This window comes from Adiantum capillus-veneris, chromosome 17 (assembly GCF_014529385.1).
Source record: "Adiantum capillus-veneris isolate H3 chromosome 17, ASM1452938v2, whole genome shotgun sequence".
In the NCBI taxonomy this organism is placed as follows: Eukaryota; Viridiplantae; Streptophyta; class Polypodiopsida; order Polypodiales; family Pteridaceae; genus Adiantum; species Adiantum capillus-veneris.
Window position 1 is genome coordinate 103,609,130 of NC_140947.1, and position 18,387 is coordinate 103,627,516.

The 18,387-nt window shown below is 45.5% G+C and overlaps 1 protein-coding gene across 1 annotated transcript; it reads right to left on the reverse strand.

The window, feature by feature from the left end:
- Positions 1 to 15,572: 15,572 nt before the first annotated feature.
- On the reverse strand, positions 15,573 to 17,628 carry LOC147437804 (putative F-box protein At1g23770). The gene is made up of 2 exons (XM_086487261.1): positions 17,183 to 17,628; positions 15,573 to 17,086 (listed from the first exon to the last, which is right to left on the reverse strand). Exons 1-2 carry the CDS (start codon positions 17,466 to 17,468, stop codon positions 15,909 to 15,911), a joined length of 1,464 nt encoding a protein of 487 aa, XP_086343387.1. The 5' UTR covers positions 17,469 to 17,628; the 3' UTR covers positions 15,573 to 15,908.
- Positions 17,629 to 18,387: the final 759 nt, after the last annotated feature.

Consider the following 18,387-nt stretch of genomic DNA (forward strand, 5'->3'; position numbering starts at 1 on the left):
GGACCAATTTTAAAATATGCCGGCTGCCCACTTAATAAGTGGGCAGCCACTTAGAAGATAAAGCAACAAAACCAGCCAGCGAATTCTCTCTCCCTATTTCAGGTAGAAAGCGGAAAAAAAAAAAAAACGGCCGCGATCTCTACGCGAGCAGTTATTCGTGCCGTGGCCAGGGAGCTATAAAAGCACCACATGCCCTCACTCACGGGAGGTACCAACATCAGCAAGAGAAGACTCTGCCGCAAGAGATCGCGAGACTACGAAGCACGGAAGTCGCTTTTCCCGTGCAAGAGCGACAGATATCTATTGTGGATTCGCCATACGAATTGTTGTCGCGTGTTTGTGTGGTTTGTTTTGCAGGAATCTCCCGTCTTACGGGAAGGCCCTTCACGGGAAGTACGGCTTCACGCCTAAGTCCCTTACGAGAAAGTACGGCTTCGCGCCTAAGTCCCTTACGGAAAGGAACGGCCTTGTGCCCAAGCCCTTTACGGGAAAGCACGACCTTCGGGTCTAAGATTACAGAACCGAGGGGTCTCCTCGGGTTCTCATGCTTGTATACGAATTCTCCCTAAATAAAAGAATACTCTTAACGGGGGGGGGGACCAGCCCATCTTCTGGTCCCCAATACTGTGTCGATCTTCTCCCTTCTCTCACATTTGCAAAGTATTTTAATTTTCAGATTTTCACGTGCTCGTGTACGCTCCTGTTTTGTGACAGTGGTATCAAAGCTCGGACTCCTCTCTTTCTCTGCAAAGAGGGACAATTCCGGGAAGAACGGGAAGAACCATGTCGAGCCAAGGGAGAAGCGTTGAAGAGGAGCTTCAACAAGTGCAAGCTCAGCTTGCAGAGTTGCAACAAATCTTACTGTTGCCAGACGTCCAAAAGCTTTTGGGCGGAATGAAGAAAACGAATGGAACTGATGCAGCCAAGCATCCAGACAACACTGTTGGCGTGAGACCACAGGAGGCAACAGAAGAAGAACGTGCCGAGGTGCACAAAGGATCTTCGGATCGGAATGAACGGCCTGCTTCAAGGAAAGGCCAGGAAAAAGCGCTCTCTCTGCTAGACGAGAGCAAGGACGTCTCAATCTCATCACCATCTTACTCTCCTAATTATACTTCTACTTCTCGATCATCTCGTCAGAAGAAGGAAGCCGCTACTGCAACTACCCTACATCAACCTAAAAATAAGCCTCGATTCAGGAAGCATGGTTGCAAGTCTCAACATCGCATGAGAGTCTTCAAATCGGGCGACAAGGACATCAAGTTCGAAACCTACAACGGACGGGGAGACATCTCCAAAGCACTGTCCTTCATCAGACAGTTTGAAGTCGCCTTTACCAATGGGCACTTCACAGAAAGATCCAAATTACGCCATGTGGGAATGCACCTCAAGAAAACGGCAAGTAATTGGTGGTTAGCCAAGATTCTGGAAGGTTCTCAAGCCAGAACTTGGGAGAGCTTCAAATCTGAATTTAATGAACAATTTCTTCCGTCTGACTTCGAGAAGGACATACGGAAGGAATGGGACTCGCTTGCCCAGAAGGAACGTGAAAGAGTAACGACTTATGTGGACAAGTATTGGTCGGTTCTTCTAAAGGTCACTCCCTTCATGAAGATTGCCGACGAGGAAAAGAAAAGAAAGTTCGAAGCGGGTCTCCAACCGCAGCTTCGAAAGAGTATGAAGGTGTATCCGCATGATACTCTTCAAAGGATGATGGAGTCAACAATCATTGCTGAGGATTTGCACTCAACTGGGACACCCAGAAAGATGGAGCATAGCACCTACCATGCAAGACAAAGAGGGGTCTACGATGACCAAGGGGGCCAAGGAAGAAAACGTCCTCCATCTAGAGACGATGATCATTCTAAGAAGCCAGAGGGCACTGGCAAGCGAACTAAGTACCTTTCTCCTACTCAACTTCAAACTTTCAGAGAGGAAGGAAGATGCTTCTACTGTGGCGAGAAAGGACATATGAAACCGGACTGCCCGCTAAAGCAGCAACGGCAAGAACAAGCCTCTACGAGACAAGAGAAAGCAAGGAAGGAACCCGCACCACCAAGCTCGAACTCAATTCCAGACGTTCAAGAAAACACAGAAACAGAGAAAGGGAAGCGTCAACTTCTGAAGGGCTTGGGGTCTTTGAACAACCAGCGAGTACTGATTCTTTATGATCCAGGATCCACGGATAACTTCATCTCCCTGGATACTGCAGAACGTTTGTGCCTTACACCGGCTCAGCTTGGCACACAGGTTACATCCAGATCGGCATTCGAGGGGTTGACAACCAATGCAACTCCCGTGCAAGGACAGCTCAATCTTCGGATTGGCGAGTACAAGGACCGCGAATCATTTTTGATGGCACCCATCGAGGGATGTGATATCATCTTGGGTATGCCATGGCACTTTCACATGACACCTATTCCCGATTATGTGGAAAAGACCCTCACTTTTGATCATGGGGGTAAGAAAATAAAGATTCAAGCTGATGCAGGAGATTGGCAGTTCCCAATTGTAAGCCATATCTCCATTAAGAAAGAAATGAAGAAGTGTGTTTCTGCTTACTTGATTTTTGCAAAGGATAAAACTAGTAGGGACTCTCTCTCTAGTCTGGAAATTAAGCGTCTTCAATTTATTGAAAAGTACAAGGATTGTTTCACGGAAACACTTCCTGATGAACTCCCTCCGGTACGCCCGGAAGACCACCGCATAGATCTCATACCGGGTAGCTCGCCTCCCAATCAACCCCCCTTATCGGGTGAGTCTTGCTCAGCAAGAGGAAATTTTGAAGCAAGTCAACGAGCTTCTAGAGAAAGGGTTAGTACGGCCCAGTGCTTCACCCTACTGCTCTCCAGTTCTACTGGTGCAGAAGAAAGATGGCACGTTTCGAATGTGCATAGACTATCGGTCTTTAAACAAGATCACAATCAAGAATCGCTTTCCGATCCCTCGGATTGATGATATACTTGATAAGTTGCAGGGTGCAAGTGTCTTTAGTCGCATAGACTTAAAGAGTGGGTATCATCAGATACGGATCTCCCCTGAGGATGTCCATAAGACTGCTTTCCACACAACCTTTGGACTATATGAATTTTTGGTAATGCCTTTCGGCTTGACCAATGCCCCTGCGACATTCAATCGCATGATGGACCGCATTTTCAGCCCGTATCGAGCTTTTACGGGAGTATTCTCTAAGTCAGAAGAGGAACATCGGAAGCACTTGGACTCAGTGTTTCAAGAATTGCGAAAGCATGAGTTGCATGTGAATGCAAAGAAGAGCGAGTTCTTTCTCTCAGAGATACACTATCTCGGCCATATAGTCTCTCACAATCAAGTGAGTATGGATCCTGCCAAGATCCGAGTGGTAGAAGATTGGCCTATTCCTACTACGGTACATGATGGACGTAGTTTCCTGGGATTATGTTCATATTATCGAAGGTTTGTCCGAGGATTTGCTCATGTAGCAGGACCACTTCATGACTTGACAAAGAAGAAGATTCCTTTCAGATGGGGATCGAGACAACAAGGAGCTTTTGATCGGCTCAAGTACTTGCTAAGCCATGGACCTATTTTGATAGTGCCCGACTTAGGGAAACCATTTGAGGTTCACTGCGATGCTTCGGGTGATTGCATCGGAGCAGTGTTAAACCAAGAAGGCCATGCAGTGTCTTACGAAAGCAGACGGCTTAAAGATGTAGAGTTGCATGCATCAATCTACGAAAAGGAACTCACGGCTGTGATTCACGCCTTATCCAACTGGAAGCACTATCTTCTAGGAGCGGATTTTGTGATCAAGACTGATCACCAGAGTTTGTGGTATTTTCTTACGCAAAGGAAACTATCTGAGAAGCAGATGAGATGGGCAAACTTTTTGTCTATGTTTCACTTCCAGATCCTTCACACAGCTGGGAGTAAGAATGTGGTCGCAGACGCATTGTCTAGGCGGCCAAGGGTGAACGCTATCACTTCGGTGTATCACCAAGAATTAGAAGCACTACCGGATTTATATCCGAATGATCCAGACTTCTCCACCATTTGGGGAAAGCTACATCGTGGAGAGAATAAGTTTCCCTATTCCATTTGGGACGGTTATCTCTACCACCATCAGGCCATATGTGTGGCGGAACCATTAAGAAAGAAGATCATGGATGAAGCACACGCTTCGCCTTATGTGGGTCATCGGGGTATTCTCCCTACGACCTTAGCAATGGAAAGATATTTCTTTTGGCCTAGCCTTAAAGCAAACATTGATAAGTATGTCAGGGAATGTTTGGTTTGCCAAAAAGTGAAGTATGATCGGCATAAGACGCCTGGGTTGCTACAACCTTTGCCTGTGCCTAATGAACCTCGGGAAAGTATTGCCATGGACTTCATCATGGACCTCCCTAGAACTCAGACTGGAAATGACGCGATCTGGACCATTGTGGACAGGTTTAGCAAGCAAGCACACTTTATACCAGTCAAGAAAACGATCAGAGTAGATCATATGGCTAGGGTTTTTCTAGCACAGATCTTTAAGCATCATGGAATGCCTAAGTCTATTGTGAGCGATCGAGATCCTCGCATGACAGGAAATTTTTGCCGTGCCTTGATGGATAATCTTGGTACAAAGCTGAATTTTTCATCTGCCTACCATCCTCAAACGGACGGGCAAAGTGAGATAGCCAATTCCATAGTATTGGATATGCTCAAAGCTTATGTGTCAGACCGGCAATCTGACTGGGAGAAATATTTGCCTCTTGTCAAGTATGCGTATAACAATACCATACACTCATCGACGGGGAAAGCACCTTTTGAGATTCTCTATGGTAAGCCTTTGCTTCCACCCATCCTTTTAACTAAGGATAAGATCTTTGCCGCAGATGAATTTGTCCGGGATTTGGACACCGCCTACGGGCAAGTGAGGAGAGCTATTCTACGCTCTCAAGAAAAGCATAAGAAAGCTGCAGACAAGCACAAGAGAAATCTCGACTTAACGGTTGGGCAGTTAGTCTTACTCAAGTTTGAGAAAGCAAGACTTAAGAAACAAGCGTCTCATAAGGGGAAGGTGGTAAAACTTTCTACCCGTTATTATGGGCCGTTTAAGATCACTGAGCAAGTGAATGATGTTACATTCCGATTAGAGCTACCGCCTAATTGGAGGATCCACAATGCTTTCCATGTCAGTTTACTCCGGCCGTATGTGGGACCGCCTCCGAGTCAGCCAAGTGCTAAGGAACCTCCTGAGGTTGAGGAAACAGAAGAAATACTCCAACCGGAGCAGATTGTAAGTCATCAGGAGCGGCCCCTTAAGTCCGGAAAGATAACACGGAAGTATTTGGTTAAGTTCAATAATTATTCGAACTTAGATGCTCAGTGGATGACTCAGGAGGAATTAGCAGCTTATCCCGAGATATTGGAGGTATATGTCCAAGCACTACAGTTGAGGTCAACTGTTTAGAAGCCAGAGGGATGTTGCTAATTAGACTATTTCTTATTTTTAATGATTAATTTCTTTTTATGAAATTAGGATATTTTATTATGTGCACTAAGAACTGTTAAAAGATTGTAGCTACAGGAACTGCCATCAGGAACGGACAACTCTGATGTGTCATTTGATGGGTGACAGTAAACATCGCGAAGGAGTTTCCGTACATGGGCAGCCACTTAGAAGATAAAGCAACAAAACCAGCCAGCGAATTCTCTCTCCCTATTTCGGGTAGAACAGCGGAAAAAAAAAAAAGCGGCCGCAATCTCTACACGAGCAGTTATTTGTGCCGTGGCCAGGGAGCTATAAAAGCACCACATGCCCTCACTCACGGGAGGTACCAACATCAGCAAGAGAAGACTCTGCCGCAAGAGATCGTGAGACTACGAAGCACGGAAGTCGCTTTTCCCGTGCAAGAGCGACAGGTAACTATTATGGATTCGCCATACGAATTGTTGTCGCGTGTTTGTGTGGTTTGTTTTGCAGGAATCTCCCGTCTTACGGGAAGGCCCTTCACGGGAAGTATGGCTTCACGCCTAAGTCCCTTACGGGAAAGCACGGCTTCGCGCCTAAGTCCCTTACGGGAAGGAACGGCCTTGTGCCCAAGCCCTTTACGAGAAAGCATGACCTTCGGGTCTAAGATTACAGAACGGAGGGGTTTCCTCAGGTTCTCGTGCTTGTATACGAATTCTCCCTGAATAAAAGAATACTCTTAACGGGGGGGAGGGCAGCCCATCTTCTGGTCCCCAATACTGTGTCGATCTTCTCCCTTCTCTCACATTTGCTAAGTATTTTAATTTTCAGATTTTCACGTGCTCGTGTACGCTCCCGTTTTGTGACAAAGAGTGGGGCCTTCGGAGGAGGGATTTACAACGTCTCTGGTGTGGTATTCTCTTCTCTCTTTATCTCTCAGTCTATGCACTTCCATTCGCAGTGTCCATTCACTTTGTTTGTGTCCATTGCACTCTCTCACTAAAGGAACGGAAGGCTCTCCCTTCCATAAGAAAAAGGAACCTTGAGCACAGTTCGGAGCACTCATCTCGACCAAAGTTCAAACATTCATTCCGTTGCACCTTACATTGGTATCAGAGCTTTGGCAGTGTTCTATATCACTCAAGGAAAGAACCACAAGAATCACAAGAGTTTTTTTTGCTTGTTGAGGTCGCACGTAACCCAAGTTCTCTTGGGCGTGTCGATTCCTAATCGTGTTTTTGAAGAGTGACAGGAAACCCAAGAAAGAAGGGCTTGTCCAGCCTCCCCTTGTGCCTCTTTTCACTCATTAAGAGCGGACCGTGCACTTAGCAGCCGGCCAATCGACGTGAGGTGGGAAAAAGCAACCTTGGTGTGAGCGCAAGGCCGCCAAGGGGTGCACCGCGGAAAAGAGCAAAACTCGGGTGAAGAGAAGATCCTTCTCTAACACAAATTGCAAGCGAAAGAAGAACCTCAAGAACCTCAAGAACTCAAGACCCCAAGTTCCTCGTGAACTTAAGAACCCGGGACCACAAGAACCCACAACTTCAGTGGATAGTCATCACTCAAATCGGAATGGCTACTTCGCTTGGAGGTGATGAGCATGAGAGAGGCGAAGAAGAATTTTCCCCACCAGGAGGTTTTTCCGACCCTCCCCCTTCCCCATCTATGTCAAGAATTGCACTAACTCCTATGGAGGCTTCGACAAGATGGTGATGGACATGAAGTTAGACCACGCAGCACAAAAAGTAGAAAGAGAAGCAGACAAAAAGGCCTACAAAGAAGAAATGGCAACCATAGAGCATCAATACGACTTGGAAGAAAAAGAAAGTCTAGCCAAATTGGATCACGAGAACAAAGAAAGTCAAGCCAAATTTAATCGCGAGAACAAAGCAAGACAAGCAAAATTTGATTGCGAGAACAAAGCAAGAAAAGAAAAGAGCTACCAACACATGAAAGAGTTCTTGCAACTCTTGTCTCAAGGGCAGGCACAGATGCAAGAGATTTAGGAAAAGGAGACACTCTCAGTCTCTTCTTCTCCCAAGCATGACACACAGGATTTGCATGATTATGAGAAGCATGATGATTTGAATGATAATGATGAGCATGATGATTTGCACGATCAAGATGTGATTTCTCACAAGCATGATGATTTGCATGAAGATGAAGTGATTGTTCACAAGGATGATGAGTTAGTTGATACTTTTTCTAGTGAAGCTAACCTCATTGTAGATTTGATCAATCACGAAGAACCGATCTTGGCTCTCGAGCCTAGGTCCCAAGTGATGAGCGCGCGGTGGTGTGTGCAAGTGAAAAAGCATGCGAGGAAGTGCAGTGTGTGTGCAGAGAGGGGAGGCAAAGAGCAGCAGGAGAGGAAGCGCTAGCAGAAGAAGAGGGAGAGAGAGAGCTCACGTTTTTGGGGAAAACTCAATAAGTGAGTTTTGGGTTTTCCCACTTTTATTATAAGTGACCTTTAAAAAATGTGTCCAGGTTCAATATGAACCTATATTGAACCTGGACAAAGTATAAAAATGTACAAAAAAGGGTTATTTAGGCCTTTAACCCAACAAAGCGCGCGGCGGTGTGTGTAAGTGAAAAAGCACTGCAGTGTGTGTGCAGAGAGGGGAGGCGAAGAGTAGCACTTCCTCGCGTGCTTTTTCACTTGCACACATGACATTGTACGCTGAGCACGTTTCACTCATGAATGAGCACAAATGTATGCGGATTGTTCATGAAAAGTTGAAAAGTATGCATTCAAGAAAGTCACATTCCATGTCTCTTCCTTGGCATGACACAGTTGTAGAAAGAGCACAAGAAAGTATGAGCACCAAGCATGGGCATTTCCGTTGTGAATTGCCACAGTTGATTGCTTTAGACCATAAGAGAAAGATTCGATCTCATTGTTTGCGTGTGTGTGGTGAACGGTTTAGCACTCCGTCTATTTGTTCATCTAAATTGCATGCACAGTCTTTGAGGAAGACAAGATTTTTTCCAGACACTTTACATGGAATGGGTATGTTCATGTTTTTGTATTGGAAGTGGTTTCAGGAATTTTCAGCCATGGAGATTCTCGAAGAAGAAAGAAGCATGACTCTCGACGAAGTTGAAGCTTCGAAGGAGCCTCAGAAGACTTTGTGTCTCTTTCGGCGCGGCCCAGAGAAGCAAGCGTTGCAGACCTTTATGAAGTTAAAGTATCGCACGACCCACGCATCAGAGTGGGCCAGCGAAGAGTCCTTTCCAGGATTTCGGATGCTATTGGCGATCTCCCTCAATGCCATCCTGTTCGGTACCAATACCTCACTTTGAAAAGGAGGGGATGTCACGTGACATCCAACCCTATGTGTCCGTGGACAAGCTACAACACGACAAGGATTCAGTCAATCCAATCAGTCTAGATTTAGAAGTGATCTGGCACTTTTGTGAGTCTGTTCGTAGCACCGTGCATGTCCAAACACTAGTGTAGATGCATATCCTCTGGTTGCACACAGCATGATCATCAGCATGCCCATCAGAATCCTTCAGGGGAATTTTCTAGTGCATTTAGCCTATTTTCCCTATTTTTGACATTTTTCACTTATTATTTTAAGTGACTTTTGTTGGAAAGTAGGTAGGGCAAATTGAGTAAGTTTGTATATAAGCAAACCTAGGCTAGCACTAATTGGCAGAAGAGGCAGCAGGAGCACTCGCTCAACAGGCAACTTCTCAGCAAAACCCCAAGCCCTAGCGTTTTTGCTCCACAGCAACCACCTAGCGGTTTTGGACCAGATCAGCCAGCGTTTTTGCTCTTGCAGATCCCTGGCGATAGAAGACTCCACAAGAGACCTAGCGTTTTGCAGTTGCAAGCCATCCGCGACAGCAGAGCCATTTTCATCCCTAGCGTTTTTTCATCTGCATTATCACCCAGCATTTTGCAGATTCACTGCGACCGAGCATCAAGAGACCTAGCGTCTTTGCAGATCTTCGCGACAGAATCAGCCCATAGACCAGCGTTTTCAGTTTTCAGCAGCTAGAACCCGCAGAAGAAGTCCCGAACCTCGCAGATCTCACCTTCCCGCAGCAGATCCTCGCTGCACGGTCAGTTTCCGCAAGCTTTACAGTTTCAGCCCGGAAATTGCAGATTTCAGCATCTGCATTTTCAGTGCGCCGTCGTCACATCGTCGCCATCAACATCGTCATCGACATAGAGTCAAAATTCAACAGATAAAGATTTGCAGATTTCAGCCATTAGCATTTTCGGATTTCAGCCATCTCGTCGTCGTCCTCAGCGTCGTCGACATCGTCGGCAAGTCCAAGCATTCTAGAGATTTGTGCAATCATAAGTAGACCGCTCTCGCCATAGAGAGTGGGGCCTTCGGAGGAGGGTTTTACAACATCTCTGGTGTCGTATTCTCTTCTCTCTCTATCTCTCAGTCTATGTACTTCCATTCACAGTGTCCATTCACTTTGTTTGTGTCCATTGCACTCTCTCACTAAAGGAATGGAAGGCTCTCCCTTCCATAAGAAAAAGGAACCTTGAGCACAGTTCGGAGCACTCATCTTGAGCAAAGTTCAAACATTCATTCCGCTGCACCTGACACGGTGTGGGCTCCCTAAAGGCTCAGAAACTGTTGTACGAAGAATAGAGTGGCCACCCTTACTCAATTTATGGAAGTTGCCAACATTGGTCATGCCTTGTTGAAGAGAGAAGACAGTGGATTCCATGGCAATATGAAAGGGGGCCAGCCAAAGAAAAATTCAGCAAAGAAGCCCTTTGCAAAAGCAACTCTTGAAGCATCCCAGGGGTCTAGAAAGTCAGAGAAAGCTAAGGACTCAGCCGAGTCTAGAGGACAAGCAAAGAAACAAAAGAAGAAGCCTTTTGTGTGCAAGTCGTTCAATGAGAAGAAGGCTTTAATGGCTGAAAATCAATTCTTATTTGCGAGCAGCCTGGTCATTTTGGTGCAAGTTGTCCACAGAGAAAGAGACCAGCAGATTCAGAGAACAAAGAGGACAAGAAAGGGAAGAAGATTAGTGTCAGATATGGTGGGTGATAGGCCGAATCAAAAGCTAGTGAGCTATGCGGAGCATGGGGTAAAGTTAGGGATCAGACAGCGCTTATTTTCTTTGATCCAAGTGCTAAGGCAAACTTTATCTCACCAGAGTTGGCTATCAAATTGGGTATCAAAGCTGAAGAGATGGGGTACACAACAAAGATAGATTTGGCATGTCTTGGCCATTCAGAGTGTGTTACTCCCATCATTGGAAAGTTGCGTTTGCATATCCAATCATATGTGGACACAGAAGAATATTATATCATGCCACTAGAAGGGTGCGATGCGTTGTTGGAAATCCCATGGATGTTCCCTGTACGTGGAGTGTTGGATGTCTTCAACAAAAAGGTCACCTTGCAGCATAGGGACAAAACTCACATCCTGGATGTAAAGCTTCAAGGGGACTCTATCCCTATTGTATCAGCTACGGGTATCACTTCTGTAATTTAGAATCATGTTTATGCATACTAGATTTATGCATGTGTTTCAGGGTCAAATTTATCTCTATTAGATAAAGAAAGATCAGCATTTTTGCGAGAGTTTAGTGATTGTTTTGCCGACTCGTTACCGTCTCAATTGGCGTTGGAGAGACTTGAGGATCATGCAATAGATTTGGTGCCAAGTTGTAGCCCACCAAATAGACCTCCCCACTGGGTTAGTGCAGCCCAACAAAAAGAGATTATGGGCCAAGTAGAGGAGCTCTTAGAAAAAGGGCTGATTCAACCTAGTTCTTCACCCTTTTGCTCCCTAGTGCTTCTAGTGCAAAAGAAGGATGGCTCTTGGCGCATGTGTATTGATTACCGTGCGTTGAATAGGAATACCATCAAGAACAGGTTTCCTATTCCAAGGATTGATGATTTTCTTGACCGTTTAGAGGATGTGGCAATTTTTAGCACGATAGACCTTAAGAGTGGATACCATCAGATTCGTATCAGGCAAGAGGATGTGCACAAGACTACGTTTAGGACGACATTTGGTCTATATGAGTTTCTAGTGATGCCATTCGGTCTTACAAATGCTCCTGCTACGTTCAATAGGATGATGGATCGCATTATCCGTCCACATCAAAAGTTTGTTGACACATTCTGTGATCACATGATAGTCTATTCGAAGAATGAAGAGGAGCATAGCCATCAATTGACCGTTGTGTTCGAAGCTACTCAGCCACAAATTGCTCATCAACCCCAAGAAAAGTGAATTCTTCTTGGAAGAGATTCACTTTCTAGGCCATATAGTGTCAAAGAATGGTGTCCGAATGGATCGTGCCAAGGTTGAAGCAATCTGGACATGGCCAAATTTAAACATTGTGCATGATATCCGTAAAATCTTTTGGAAAAATTGTCAGGGACTCCATGAAGGTGCCAATCAAATCCGCCATGAGAGAAAGAGAGAGTGAAACCGGCCCATAGGGCGGTGGACTTTGGCTTTCACCCGAAACTTTACTTTACTTTCATACACAAAGAAACTTTGCAAATAAAAACCTGCAACCGGGAATTGACACTTCAAAGCACACACGGCTCGGAAGCTAGAATGCTCCGAGCAGACGCCAACAACCTGTTACATATGGAGCCTGATTTACCCCTTGTAATTTTCTGTGTTAAAAACGCACATTTGTAAGGCCCCCACTATGAGGAGAAGCCATCGTGCGTGAAGAAAAATAACTTGCCGGAAAATAAAATCACTCATCGGTAATCAAAATTTTCACGGCCTCGCCGGAATATTCCTTTTCGCCGGAATATTATGACTGGACGACGATCGAAAAGTGGTCGGAAAACGGCCAGTTGGCCGGTGGCCGGTGGTCCGAAGTCAATGGCCGGTGGCCGGGTTCAATGGCCAGTGGCCGATTTCAGAGGAGGACTTGTCTTCTCAAGGACGGCCACACATGGACAGATTGGAGGGTTCGATTTGGACTTATCTACACAAGGGCGGCTATACATGGCTGCCCCTCATGAATGCGGTGAGGGGACTTAGATGACTTTGAACTGAGCCTAGACACCCTTTTACTATTGGAATTCCAGTGCCGACTAACTTCCCATCTGCGGGTGAAACTATTGTTTCACACTGGCCATACAATGTCCGACCATTTGCAACTTCAAAAAGAGCCCAAAAATTAAACAAAAATCATCGGAAAGATACCGATAACTCGAGTTAGCAATTGCTACGTCCTCGTAACATACCGCCCTCTTAAAATCTCGAGCATCCTCGATTGCATGCCATATATACATGCCACAAATGATTTATTGTGGTGAGCATCCTTTTATCCTCGCATGTATCCGCAAGAAAGACTGTGAAAACAATTTTCGCTATTCTGCGCTTAACTTTTCCTTCGGCTTCCTTACCGTCTTGAGAGGAGAATCAACGGCCTCTCGCTATCTCAAGTGAATCTCATCAGCCAGGAAATTCTTCAAGCGTTTCACATATTTCGAGTTTGTGGAGTACTTGATTAATCTTTTCACACACATTCAACCTGTAGTTCATGTTTGTACTCCACTCTAGCAAAATTTCCCACCAAAATTCACCTAAATCTGTGTTAATTTTTTCAGTTCCCGCCCTAGGTTTCAACTTTTCTTCATCTCCCCGCAGAGGGATGTTGTCTATGACAAATTCTCCGCAAGAACCATGTATGCTAAGGTAGGGAGCGGATCCTCTGTAGAAGAAGAATCTTTGTGAGCTCTGATACCATTGTTACAGCCTTGGACATTGTGTTTGGCAAGATGGTCGGCCATACTCCTGGTTGCTCGGTCACCTCTAGTTTGCTCTTTGCTTGGAATTCATGGCAAAACTGCCAAAATTCCCTAAACTTGACGCGCGCGCGCGCGCGAGAGAGAGAGAGAGAGAGAGAGAGAGTTAACATGGCACCGCAGAGTTCCGAGCCATGGCCCATATGATTGGTGCCCCTTCCGATATTTCTTTATTATTATGCTCGCAAAGCACAACTCCCAAGGGTCCAACTCTCTTCGAGACTCTACATCCAGATGCTCTTTGAAAGAGTGACCCAAAGGACACTTATAAACAATACAAGGGATAGCCAAAAGCAGAGCCCCAAAAGCATTCAGTCTAAAAGCACAACCCCCAAAAGCATTTGCAGCCAAAAACTCTCCCAAAAAACTGCCAACAACCAAGAGCTACACAAGCCAATTGATGATGTTGGTGATGGAGGCATCAACGACCTTCTGCTTGTCTTTGATCTTGTCGTCCAATTTGCTCATCTCCTTCCAACTTCTTCTTTTGTCTAGGCCGTCTTTCCCGAGTTCCCCTCTTGTCTTCGCAGCCGACCAAGGATGTGTCAATGCAATGGGGATGCCATTTTTGTGTGTATGTGTGTGCGCGCGCACCTGCGCTTACATAGATGTGTGTATGTCTGTGTATGTGTATGTGTGTGTGTGTGTGTGTGTGTGTGTGTGTGTGTGGGTGTGGGTGTGGGTGTTCTGCTGAAGGGGCTGGACAGTGAGGCGGGTGGGCAGCAGGCAGCACAAGAGGGGGTAGACTACAGGCAGCATGAGGTGTGGGCAACAGGCTGCACAGTGCGGGGGGTGGGCAGCGCACAAAGAGAGAGAGACAGAGAGAGGTTTGGGGGGGAGGGGGCCAACATGCGGAATTTTATTTTTATTTTCTTTTCCGGGGGGGGGGGGGAACATTGGGAACTTTATTTTTATTTTCTTTTTGGGGGGGGGGGGGGGGGGGGGGGGGGGGAGGGGGCCAACATGCGGAATTTTAATTTTATTTCCTTTTTGGGGGGGGCGGGGGCCAACATGCGGAATTTTATTTTTATTTTCTTTCTTTTTTTTGGGGGGGGGGGGGGGGGAACAGCAAACAGCGGGCTCCTTCTGAAGATCAACCTGATTACTTTAAAATAACCCAGAACAGTATGTAATAAGCTTTGCTTATGCTCAATCACGTCCCAGGTCACTAGCTAGCCACATACCTTCAAATGTCGGATCTTAATTTCAGGTTTGCATCGGACTCGTTCCCTAAACAGGCCTTCATTTAATGGGCAACTAAACCAACACAAGTCCACTTCCACTCCTTACATGGACATAGCGGTCCAAACCCTAGCATCAATTTATAATAGTTGCTAAAATAAACATCCGAATCTGTGAAAGACTTGCTGGATTTATATCACATGGACTGGATATCTACCACATGGTAGTAATTCAAGTAATAAAAATTGAAGAAACAACTTCTTGGCAGCATAAATTTCCTGGATGCAAGACTCAAATTCCGAATCTGAACCCCACTATCAATGAAATCTGGACAATCCCACACTAGTTAAAACAGAATATTGTATAAAAGATCTGATCATGACTAAGTATTTATAATGACATGCTACTTACATAGGTGACCAAAACCCCAATAAACCTAGAATCACAATCACCTTGTACAAAAAAGATACCTAGAACCACATACCTTCCCATGTCATCAAGGTATATACAACACAAGTGCAAATACACAGATTTAACACGCAGAAGAATAAATGCAAAATTATAAAATCAGAAACAACACACAATACCATGTCGAAGGCAAAGGTGAGGGTACTGCTTGTAGAAGACCACCAGAGCTAAGGAATTACTTCAAGACAAAAGAAGAAGAAAAGCAAAGTAGCATTTCTGCACCTAAGTGAGGCCTATTTTGTACACCATACACTAAATCACAACTGCTTATCCCAATCCACAGGTACAGGAGAAAACTATACAAAACCTGTCCCTACATACTGCCTCTTGCAGACAATGCTTTCTTTAGATCGAACCTTACTGTTGTGAAGGAAAACCAGTTGAAATGGCAAAAGGGTGAGCTAAGGATGAGCTTACCCTGGCCCTTAAATTGGACTCGCGACGACTGGTGAGGCTCCCCATAAGCATGCTCTCAAAGCAGGGACCAGAAATCACCACAAAAAAGAATTGGTGGCAGAGCATCTATGAACTTATAGAACACAAATAGCATGGCGTGATACTGGAGCATATTAAAAACAAGACCACATTTTCTCTGTCCATTGCTTGTGTATGTCCTGACCTGTAACTTAAATGCTCAAAACTTGAAGGGCTTACCTAGATGAATCCAGGGATAGGCCCAAATTCACCTCTAGCAAGGTATACACTCATTGTAATCACCCATAAGACAATATAACCATCAGCTTTATCATGCATAAGTATGCTTCAACACTAAATAACTTCTTGTCAGATATTGCACAGTTTGCAAAACAACAGCAGCAGTATAACCCACGTTAATGTGCATCCACAGCTTACATATGTACAAAACCAAACTCTCCTGTTAATATGAGTTGCCTTCCGTTGCCTTGTAGTGTAAAGTCCAAAAAACGTAAATACTTACAATTTCCTGCTCTGAGATCATAAACGTGACTCTGCGCTTGTACATAAAGAGTGCCATTCAACTTAAGGTAGGTGCATAGATGACTTGTGCTTCACCATATGCAAGCAGTGAGGCAGCCTCTACCAGCGGTTCCCCAAATCATCATCTCTGAGTCTTCCATGAATCCCTCTGAATCTTCCTTGAATCCCTCCTAAAGGTCCATGCGCACCCCCTAAGCCACTTCTAAATGGCCCACCTCCAAATGGAGGATAGATGTCGTAATCACCACCAATAATACGAGGAAACCTAGACCTTGATCCGATGCCATAGAAAGGTCTGTGTATATGAGGCCTTCTCTCCAGCATTCTCTTTTTGTCCAAGAACCTGACTGCATATGCAGATTTCCAGCCACGGAAAGATACAAGTTGCTGGGCTGCTGATGGATTTCCAAAATCTTCATAGAAAAGCTTCTTCCAAAGCTCATCGTTTGCACTTAAATGCCTAAGCTCAGAACAAGTGGATCCAACTTTGACAAGATCCATTGCAGTAAGGCGATCCAAAATTTTCATTTTCAACTCTGTAGGTATGACTAAGAAGGATGAAGGAGGGGGCAGACCCGTCATTTCACATAAAGCCGTTAAAAGAGGCAAAGACAACTCATCTTTGGCACATTTCCAGAGCTCAAACAAATCTGAAAAGGAACTTATTGGATCATCATGTGAAATGGTATTGCCGATTATATGCTTTGAAGTCAGCAAGGAGATCTTTCGTGGAGACAAACCACTGCCTGTGATGGTACCATAAATTACCACATTACCACCAAGCGTTAAAGACTTCAGCACAACACTGCCAACTGCATTCACAGCATCTGGCATGTTTCGGAGCATGTAGCAAATGTTTGCAACACCACCATTGGACCACCCACCCGGAAGAGTGTGCCCTTCCTCTACAGCATTCATGACCGTAAAGCCTGTCTCTAACATAACTGCATGCACCGCAAGAAGAAGAAAATCACTAGGCCTGCTCACACTGCCATTTTCAGCATTCAAAATCCGTTGGAGGATGGCAGGAATGGAGTTGGAAAGCCTCTCTTGCTCAGCATCCACAGCATCGACGTGTGTATCTTGTGGCAAGTTTTCTCCATCAATCTGCATATCAGTACAAGTATCGGCAACATTCGATGAAGAATGAGGGTCATTTACCACACTTGTTAAGCTCCCACCATTGACTCCTTCACCCTCTGTCTGTGGATGTGTGAGAGCAGATGCCCTGCGTGCGGCCGCAGCAGCACAGAGTTCCCTGCGCATGCTTGCTGTATCTGGATGAGTGGAAGATACAGAAGTTGATACGCTGGCAGGCTCCGTCTGACTTTCCTGTGCATGTAAAACCTTTAAATGCTGGATGGAACGCTCACCTGGATTGAGCCCAACTGTTGTTTCGCTAGAGGCATCAGAGCTTTCAAAATAGAAGAGGAGATCACCGTTGCAAATACCAAATTGCGAGAGCAGAGAAGTAGAATGGCCCTGGATCGATTCTCTCTTGTTGAGAGAGATTCTCAAAGGATGCGGGACAGGAATGCCCCTGGATTGCAGAGCTTCGGCTATGGCGTCCTCGAGCCCTTGCAGAGAGCAGGCTGCAGGCACTTCCACCTTGAAGGTTGACGATGCACCAACGCTGGCGGCCCTGATACGAAGCTTCATTTTCCCAGGAAATAGGTCGTCTGCTGATTTGACAGCCTTGGATTGAGAGAAAGCAGAGAGAGAGCTTCTGCTAGACTACTGCCGGGCCCTCCACGCTTCCCTCCTCAGCCTGCACAACGATTGGGCTGTGTCTGAAGCGGGCCGAGGCCTAATAAGACCAAGCCTTGGGAAACTTGATTGGAGAATGAAAATGCCAGCTGGGGAAAATTCGAAAAACAAATGGAATCTTTGTTGATGCGATGGCGTCTCGAAAACTATTTGCTCTCCATTGGAGAGGGTGTGTGAGGGGGTATGCCCGTGTTAGGTGAGCTTAGCGCCCAATGGCCCTCCCCCTCACGAAAGAACAAGATAGGGGTAAGCCATGGCGACGATGGCAGCAACGTAGGAAGAAGAGGAGAAGCTCGCAACGCTCTGCACAGTGCTCATTTGGGGCCGCCGTTGAAACAAAAACGTTGCTAGAGGCGGTTCATATTCGTCAAACTCGCTTGTAGGCGGTTTGGTGGTGGTTGACCCGGCCTCCCTTCCCTTACAAGCCTTGTTCCCACCCTACTACATGGTCTCTTGTCCCTTATATAGGCAACCCTCAAGCTCGGTTTAGGCCCCTGGCCTCTAGACCGTTGGCCTGACATCATGGTTTGCTTTGGTCTTTAACAAAAGACTATTAGATTTTGATAAGGCATCAATGTCTAGTGTGGGTGGAAATTTAAGACTTTCCTAGAACTTGGAAATATCTATTTCCTATTATTGCTATGACACTAGGAAAGGTTATATGCAAATACTAACAAATTTTGCATACTTTGGGACATTGATTAACCAATTCCTGAAGGCATAATGCTAAACTCAGGTGACCCTATGATTGGTAAATGCCCCTTCAAAGCTCAAATGGGGAAAGTTTGCAGGAGCATGTTTTAAATGTGGA